The sequence below is a fragment of the Papaver somniferum genome, unplaced genomic scaffold (assembly GCF_003573695.1).
Source record: "Papaver somniferum cultivar HN1 unplaced genomic scaffold, ASM357369v1 unplaced-scaffold_132, whole genome shotgun sequence".
In the NCBI taxonomy this organism is placed as follows: Eukaryota; Viridiplantae; Streptophyta; class Magnoliopsida; order Ranunculales; family Papaveraceae; genus Papaver; species Papaver somniferum.
The window spans coordinates 12,737,129-12,747,021 of NW_020622381.1; the positions used below are offsets into that span (position 1 = coordinate 12,737,129).

The 9,893-nt window shown below is 33.4% G+C and overlaps 1 protein-coding gene across 1 annotated transcript; it reads right to left on the bottom strand.

The window, feature by feature from the left end:
• Positions 1-367: 367 nt before the first annotated feature.
• Positions 368-1,551, bottom strand: LOC113332771 (transcription factor bHLH148-like). The gene is made up of 2 exons (XM_026579287.1): positions 1,449-1,551; positions 368-1,335 (listed from the first exon to the last, which is right to left on the bottom strand). Exon 2 carries the CDS (start codon positions 1,296-1,298, stop codon positions 594-596), a length of 705 nt encoding a protein of 234 aa, XP_026435072.1. The 5' UTR covers positions 1,299-1,335; positions 1,449-1,551; the 3' UTR covers positions 368-593.
• Positions 1,552-9,893: the final 8,342 nt, after the last annotated feature.

Below are 9,893 nucleotides of genomic sequence, written 5' to 3' on the forward strand. Positions count from 1 at the left end.
AAAAGAATATGAGAAAGAACCAAACAAAGTTTGATGGAGAATTTTGATCAACCCCACCTTCACCAGGACCCCCACCAACAACAAATCAGTTTTCTGTTTTCTTGACTTTCTTTTTAAGGCCCATCTATCATCAAGATGGTTAACGTCACCCACTTTCTTCCATGTGCTTCTTTTTGGTCTGATGTAAGAGGAGGGAACTCTACAGTCTACTCCATACTTAATTTAATTGATCAAAAAAGAAAAAGACATTTATTTGTAAACTCCAGCCATAAGCAACTTACAAATGGTTAACACCCCGCCCTTGGGCTATATATATTCTTGTATTCAAAAGAGAAACAATATGGCTTTTGTAGGTAATCATACAGACTACAGTTAATATCTGCTGTTATAGATATTTTTAATTAATATAAGGAAAAATAATTAAAAGCACAATTTGAAAAAGAAAAGATAAACTCACAGATGGTTTTAGAGAGAAAATTTTTGTCACTCAGAGATAGTGGAATGATGTGTACACTAAAATACATGAATTTAAAACTCTGAGAGAATAAATAACAAAAAAAAAACAGAGGAAGAATAATAGTAGATGACGTGGATTATAAGCTATGATCATCAACATGACTAGTCGACGCAGATGACGATGATGATGAGCCGGCCAAAGAAAGAAGCTGTGTAAGAGCCGTCATAGTCCGGACTTGCATTTCTAAAGCTGCAATATAATCTGTAGTCTCTTCTAATAATACCGGAAATGATAATTTCTTACAACCCGGTACAATTCTTCCTAAAACTTTAACTTTCCGTTGTAACGGTTGTAGTTTCTTCTTATCTTTTAACTGATAAACATCGAAAGAACGTTTTTGTGACCGACATGTAACAACTTTTGGTTTCTTTTTCTTGAATTTTAATTGAAGACGATTTGTTAATATTGCTCGGCTCCACCTGGTTCTTCCTTTAGCTGCTACTGCTAATGCTTTATCAGCTGCTTCTCTTATCGCTCTTCCGTTTTTAGCCGTGGATAATGACGTTGTTGTATTGGGATTTGATGTTTGATCGGTGTTTGAAGAAGAAGAAGAAGAATTATCATTACTATAGTTGTTGTTGCGGCGAACGTGACGTAAAGCTTCTATAAGTCTAGAAGAATAGATCTGATGCTCGTTTGATGATCTCCATCGCGGTGTTTGATTTTGTTGTTGATTCTGTGATTGATATTGATTTTTCTTTCTTCTTTTCTTTTTTGATTCTATTAATGAATCTTGATGACTTATTGTTCCAAGGTTTGAGATTATAGATGATGAAGCCATTTATAAATTCAATCAATCAATTTGACAAACAAAAATCCTGCAAAAGTAAAAGAAAAATTAGAAACGATACTCCTTAACATACCAATATATAGACAGACAGAAGAAAAGAGAATTTGATGGATGAAGATTTGATGGTGTTAATCAACGTACCTCAATTCAAAAATGAAATTGGTTTTCTTCCCTGGTTTCGTTTCTCCTGAAAAATGAATACAGTTAAAGAGTTGAGAGAGAAACAGAGAGCAACGAGAAAAGGTTGTGGGAGAAGAAGAGAGTATTTAAAGCAAACAAACGAGATAATAATTGTAAGACTAATATCACTGTAGTACTACCACGCGTCGTCAATACTTTGATCACATGTATTTTGTTTTCCCCTCTTGTTGCTGCTCGATTTTAGTTTCTTCGGTTTTTCTTTTTTTCTTGAAAAGTAAATATATTAATCAAGCAATAAAGTACATCAGATTTACAATATATTTCTTTTCAAAAATATTGGACATCACATTAGATTGAGATATCCTTAACTGAATTCAAGTAGAAATATGCTGAAGATTCTTTATACGAACTTCTTTTGCTATGTGATCCGCTGCTGAGTTAAATCTTCTGTTATGATTTTACTGTTTTTAGTGCCTACCTCAATAAAATGCTTCCATGAAAGGGAAGAAAACCAAATTAGCTGAGAAATTAATGACAAAAATACCCTTGCCGTGAGCTCCCACACTTGATCGGGAGCTTCAGGCTAAGTCTAAAGGAGCTTCAAGATGGCATTTCAGGTCAAGCTCCACACCATCTTCGAGAGGGAAGATGTCGGAGTCCGGTGGTTCAAAGAAATTCAACCGAGAAACGCAAAATGATATAGCCATGGAAAAATGGACCTAACCCGAATGATATAGTGCATGACTAGTTAACTAAAGTCAATGCGCTAAACCAGTTCGTGTTGAACCCAAAATCTCCTGAGATCGAGTTCTTCTTATTTTTTATGTCGTTTTCTTTTTTTTTCTAATACGAATTGAAAAAATTGGGTTTGCGCATTATAGATTTCTCAATCACTGTGAAAATACCACTTGCAGCCTTTTCTCGAATAACAACTAAAATACCAGATACATTCTAAATATTGATATAAATAAGATGTTAGCTTAGAGTCTGGAGATAGACTTTCTAGCTTGGTTTTCAAGTTGTTGGATAGAAATCATAAATGGATTATAAACTATAAGTTTTACCTATTATGTAAAAGAGGTAAGTAACGACTAAGCGGGAGAACATATCATCATAGTATTGCTTCAAAGTTTTGGTACAATTGGACTGTAAGGAAGGTAACAATACTATGCATCAACGTAACAACCATTGAGTTGAGTGATTTTATCATTCTAGAAAAACTCTAAACGAGTATTCTCATAAGTTGTTACCACTACGGATCTTCAACAATATGTGTGTTGAAACTATCATAAACGGAACCATAGAAGAACTTGAAGAACGAAGAATTCAACACGATGTTGAAAACCCAAAGAAATCAAGCATGATGGTTTTTGAGCTGAAAGGATATTTATTTTGAATCTGTATGTATTGATACTTTTATCACTAAAATTGACAAAGGGGGAGATTGTTAAAGCACTACTCGGTCAAACTCGCAAGTTTTGGTATCTCAAGCTTGTTGTCAATGTTAGTTGCACAAAACTACATCTTAATTTCTAGTTTACTAAAACCAAGTCTCGGATTAGGATTAGAGTATGGTGGTTGAGTATCAGACATCACTGAATAACCCTCGAAGATTGAAGACTGAAGATCAAACAAAGACATTTGGACATCTTCATCGACAAAGAGGTATGTGAAGACTAATCCATCCTATTTAATCACGTCATTTACCATTCTTTCTTAATGAGACTATGTCATATGATTTTAGTAGATTTAATATTGCAACAAAAATTTCTAGTCAAGCTTGTCTTGATAAATCTCTTGAAATGTAATTCATGCATATTTGTAGACCCTTAACAATTTTAATTAAGATCAATTTATTGTTCATGAGCTATTTTTGTTTTAAGTTGATCATTCGGAAATCGCCAAAGCAATGATATTTCATATTTATGGTGATTGGGAATATTTTAAATTATTTAAATGAGAAAACTTTTGAAATTTTGGATACGGGGTAGGTACACATACCCAATACGCGTACCCTAGACTTCTGAGTTATGAAATGGGGGTAGGTACGCATACCTAGTACGCGTGCCCCAAAGGCTTGAGTTAGTATGCGTGATTTGTTATCCTGAATTCACGGACTAGTCCATAGGTATGCGCACCCTACACATACCTACCCGTCACGAACTAAGCAGATGTTCATACACTATTTTCTAAAATACGTTTGACATTGTTACAACTCTCATAAACATTTTTAAGACAACTTTATTTACTAAATCACGTTGTGTTTGTGAATCATGGTTTAAGTCTTGAGTGTTAATGAACACGATTATGCTTACAATTTCATTAGGCATATTTGCCAAGAATTATCATTATCAACGGTTCCAGAACCCTGAACCATAGTGTATATTCTTCTGTAATTTCAGTACACACTTCTCACGTTCTTACATGAATTCTGTATAATAATTTCATCTAAACTGAGGAAGTATTTGCTTGAATCTCAAGTTATATATCTTAGCTTGAATTCAAATCTTCCTATAGTCTTGAAAGTCTATAAATATAGAGACTCAAGCAACTGGGAATTCTAATCCCTGACACTTTTGTGTCCTAGTTACTTGCTATAGTCGTACTTTATTAACTTAGGTTTCCTCTGAGAAATATAGTTAGGTTTACGACTTAAAGATTTCACTTAAGGATTTGTGAAGCCAGGTTCGACTATATTTTACCTGATAATTTATGTATCATGACCTTGTTCGTATTGATCATCGAGGTTTTCATCGATCTTAGATCCGGAACGAGATAGATAGAAATCATAAAGTTCTCTCCGTCTCAGACTTTGTGGTTCCTCAAGATAGATATCTAAAACTCTTCTTTATTGATCGGTTTATATTATTCTTAATAAGTGGTAAGTAATTCAGGCTTCTCATCTAACTGAGAGTAAATATTTTGGATTCGTGAGATTTGCTAGCTTTGTCTATTACAAACGGATTTCCAAGCCTTGATTTAAACGATCTAAAGCTAGTGTCTGTAGTGGCTTAATACAGTTCTATGCTCAAAGTTAGACGAGGTTCCAGGGGTTTTCTGCAGATGCAGTTTTCCTCGTTAAAAAAACTTCTAGTGTCTTGTGTTTTTTCTTTTTTGCATTATATTGTTTCATCTTTATAATAGGAATAACAGAAGTAGTATGTATTCAATCTCGGTAGTTTAGGTCATTATTAATTGTGATCAATAACGAGACTTGTTCTTGTTCAATTCGTATCTTGAAATATAGATAACAAGTTTCATACTTGGCAGAATTCGGATCCTCTTGATTTGGATACGACTATAAGGATCTTGGATATTGATTTGTGAGATCTCCCAAGAATTATTCTACACAACCAAGGTCACGTACTTCTTAGTCTAAACATATTAATTGTGGAAGAGAAAGAGAAAAACTTTGTATACATAATGTCCAATGATCTTTAATTAGATCTACTTGCAATTGTGTTAGGTATTGTCCATACAGTACACCACAATATGTTTGTATCAACCTACTATAAGGTTACATACTTTTTAGTTTTTGATTATTGATTTGATTGACTAATGGAGGTTGAACCTTGTTTGCACCTAGTTTGATTATTCTTGAGATTCTTCTCTTATGATATAAGGTCACTCAAACTAGATCAAGGATTGACAAAGTTCATATGTGTCTTTAGATATCACTATAGGTTTGTGATAATCCATTATCAACACACAATGTACTGTGTATGATCGATCACAAAGGAATCAAGTTCTTTATGTAGGTACAATGAAGAATTAAGATTTGAAGACAACAAGATTTATTATTGGCTTTTGATCTTTGTGATTTACTTCGTGCACACACTTGGTTGGATGGTATCCAACTTAGCTTTGTTTATCTTTGATAGACATATATCTAGTAGTATAGATCAACGATCTATCATTTGGTGGTTCTCTCCAGGTTCCGACTGATAGGTTGTGAACCAAGATCTGATTATCTTGATAATCTTGATCTTGTTTGATCAAAACCGAACAAAATAGTTTATTAGTTTACACGGAAGAGCCTTTGTTTAACTCAACAAATATTCCTGATTTAGTTCTTGAGATTTAGAGCAGTTACTGAATAAATAATTGTCATTTACTGTTTCAGAATACGATCCAAATGAGTTAGCGCTTGAAGTATTCACAAGTGGGTGAAGTGACTTAAGATATTGGACTTTATCTTAGGATTCACGTCCATTAACCAGATTGGTAGTAGGCGCAGGGATCCTAAAGGAACTCGGTAACTTGGAGTTAGTTTACTTGGTCTCAGCTATACGAAGTTGGTAGTAGTCTTTGTATAACGGCTTAATTATGAAAGTATTCAAAACTGGACTAGGTCTTGTTTTTTTTTCCATTTGCGGTTTCCTCAATAACAAAATCTGGTTTTGTGCTTTTACTCTATTTTCCACATTATAATTACCGTTTTAGTTATAATTAAGTAATTTTACTTATACGTCGGTCAAACATATAGGTTGATCCCTATAGTGAGGTTCGATTTTGATACATATCCTATATAACAAGTTTACAACTTGTGGTCGTTATCTTTTTAACAATCTTTGTCTATTAGGTCATGCAAGGTGTGTGTCATATAGGTTGATATCGAAAAGATTTTGATGTACTTGGTACCCTCGCCATTTCAACTCCTTTGGTCAAAATATCAATACCAAGACAGATATTATAAAAATATTTTATCTTAGTCGACAAGCTCTGGTCAAGCAATTCTCGAGGAAAAGCCACTAACCAGTTTGTCTGATCTTTTCAACATATCTGGCGTTTACAAAATAAAAAGCTATTTAGATCCCAAAACATTAAATACGCAATAAGTATCACAAATATCAGAATAGCGAGAAAAAACCCTTCTAATCTTTAATCTTCAAAGTACCTACACAAATGATCGGTCACATACAGAATAGATTTTGTTAACGTTGGATGATCACCAATCCTATCTTCAGATTAAAATCAAATATATTTGAAATAGTCACAATTCTCACACAAACTTGACTGGACTTATATCAGAAGAGAAGGACCATGGAATAACTAAGTTTGATATATTAAGGATAACTATACCGTTAGTCAATCAAATCAATAATTGAAAACTAAAATAACTATACGATTTAGTTTCCCGCCAATCGTACTACTAAAAGCTTCTTGATCCCAAAGAAGAATTAAAACGAAGGTCAAACAAGAGATTTCACCTAATTAGATTACTCTCATTTATTAACAAATGAGCTTCCCATTTAGACAGTTATGTTGTATCACAGGATGAGTTTGTAAGAATATAAGCTCCCATATTTATAATCTAATGACCAAGGCTTGTTTAACAAGGAATTACCAAATCTGGAAATCCTTAAGACATATAATAAATGTTTACTTTCAAATTTGGAAATTCCAACTGTACTACAACTCATATACCAAAATCACTCTTGGATGACAACTAACATTATTTAGCATACATACATATAATTTTCTACTATAGGAACAAGAGATATGCATACCTTTGGGATGTGGAAAGCATATAGATCCGAATATCTAAAAAAATATATCAGCATATCTTGGTTTTGGGATTTCACCTTGAGTATCAAGGGAAATACTTGAACATTAAGTAATAAGAGTTTATAACATGACTACTATGTCGACATCTTGTAAACTTTCCTTTCTAACCAAACTACATTTCGATATCTATATAAACTTGAGACAGTAGACAAATAAAAATTCACTTTTGCTTATATAAGGATCAATCCTATTAGAGATCATTAGGATCATTCCTAGTAAAGATCCTTCTTCTTAGGATCGGTCCTAGTAGAGATCTATAGGATCTCTATTCGTAAAGATCATTGTCAAGGGATCTGTCCTAGTAAAGATCCTTTAAATTACATATTTAACTAAGAAACAAGTTTAGCAAGTCTACTTCCTTAAACTATGTAATTAAACAACCGGAAGTTCAACACATTAAATAATAACGAATTCATAATTAGTGTTATAATAGATTTTTTGAAGTTCATATATAAACTATACTTTGTAACTCCATTTACCAAAGTTATATAAAATAACTAGCGTATCTTTCCTTGACACTGTGATCATGGAATAATGATCATGTCACCAATATTAGAGTCAAGTAAACAAACTATACTTCGTATGTTGTGTTTTCAAAAAATATTAACTTGAAAAACCATATATAGAAATGGAACAAGTCAAGACTGTGTTATTAACCTCGAATTAAAGGTTTATGTGTTCATTGATGCTGACACGTCTTCAAGTTTTTCACGAGTAACAAGAGCGAGCCTCAACATTTCCATGTCCTAGTCTAACTTCACGAAGTTGACTCTACTAAATAAAATCAAGAAGCTTCGAGTTTTGGATCTAAAATATGGCAACCAAAATTGACATACCAACGTTTGGTGAGTTCAACCGAGCAATGCTCTAACAATTATCTCTCTATTTTCGAGAACCTAACAGGCCTAAATCTAATGTAGAGAAGATCACAATAATTAGAGTTGGTGCGAATGTAGTCATTAATGAGCTAGCTAAAGAACTCGGTTTCAAAACTTAAAAACTCCTTATAAAATATTTGGGGATGCCTATCGGAACTAATTGGAGAAGCACTACTATTTAGTTGGAAGATTTTCTTTTTTCTTTTTTTTTTATTTTTTGTATAAAGCAGGAAGACTAGTGTTCATTAAAGTGTGTTAGCAGGTTTGCCGGTATACTTATTATCTCAATTCATCTTCTCGTCAGTGTTAAACAAAAAGAATAATAAAGCTTCTGAGAAATTTTCTTTTCGGAACGATTGAGGGAAGAAAATAAATGGCTGGGGTGGCTTGGTCAAGAGTGCGTACTCCTAAATATAGAGGAGGGCCGGAAGTTATGAGTTTACAAATGTGAATAGAGCTCTTGTTTCCAAGTGGGTATGGAGATATTCTGGAAGAAAGAACACTCTTTGGAGATAGTGCAACAAAATTACCACTCAAAAGAAGCTATATTAATGTTGAATGTTAATAGTACCCTTAATGTACAAGTGTATGGAAGAACGTGGTAAATTTGGTGCCCGATTTAAAAAATCTCACTGAGTATTAGGCTGGAATGGTGAAGCCATAAGGTTTTGGCAGGATAGATGGGTTCATAGGTCCATAAGGTTTGTAAGGACAAAATGCAATAGTGGTAGATCTGATCAATTATGGGCAATGGTTTTGTGCTTTTAGTAAACAACTTAATTGAAGATAAAAAAACTCGAATCGGACTTACTCAGGAGGGATCTGGGAAATGTTCCTGAACTTTTGGATGTGGAAGATGAGGTGCAGATTCTTGGAAACTTTAGCACACAAAAATATTATGAAGCTTCAGACGAGGATGGAATTTTCAAAAATTACTTATGGAAAATAGATGTGTCAATGTCAGTTTTATGATTTGGGCACTTTTACATATTTTTTACGAACTACTGTCATGTTGATAATGAAAGGTGTCCCTCTTGATAATAATATGTGTGTCATGTCTAATGCTGTAGTGGAAGAGCCCAAGCATTTGTTTCTCCACTGGTCTTTTTCAGTTGAGATATGTGACTACTTTATCAAGGCGTTTAGTATATCCTGTCTGATTCTGAATTTTTTGAACCAATTTTTTGATCCTTGACATTATTGTGAACCAATTTTTTGATGCTTGAGATAGAAATGTGTTAAAAGAATATGATAAGGAAGTTTGGAAGATTCTCTATCTTGCTAATTTTTGATTGATATGGAAAAAGAGGAATAACCAGTGTTTGGAGGGCGTCGTAAGTCTACAACGGAAACCATTATTTTAATCAAGCTGATTATAGTTGTTTGGAGATGTGACAAAGGAACTTTCAAATTCGCTAGCACTGAACAAATTTTACACAACTAGGAAACTCTTATGGGTATGTAATCATACCTTTAAGGTCTCAATATCTATCTTTTCTTCTTAATATAAGCTTTTATTAAAAAAAAAAAACGTCTAGTTAAATTTTGAACCCACATTTGGGGGACATATCCACAACTTGGAGGATAATCACAGTTAAATGGAGCTGGAAGTTTTGCCACATGGGAGGTTTTAGTGATGAAAATACCATAGTACACTTAACCTTTATCCCTTTTCCTAATAATTGTTCAAAATAAAACGTAAATTCTAGATGAAGTTAAAAATAAAAGTATCCCCATACTCTTCTCCTAAAATTAGAATAAAATTTGGAAAACAACTTTCGTAATAAATCTAACAGTCATCACTTTGTTCATCATGAACACAATGCCGAATATTGTGGTCGGAATTGTATTCATGACAAATATACTACCGACAAAGGCAACAATATGCTGGCCTAAAAATTCACAGAGTCGGCATGATCGGGTAAAACTTTTTCAATACCAACTGCAAATTACTATAATCGGTATTGTTATATTACTTTGACCATGTTGATTGTCTCCT

Coding starts and splice junctions, on each gene's coding strand:
- LOC113332771 (XM_026579287.1), bottom strand. CDS start 1,298: ATGGCTTCATCATCTATAATCTCAAACCTTGGAACAATAAGTCATCAA.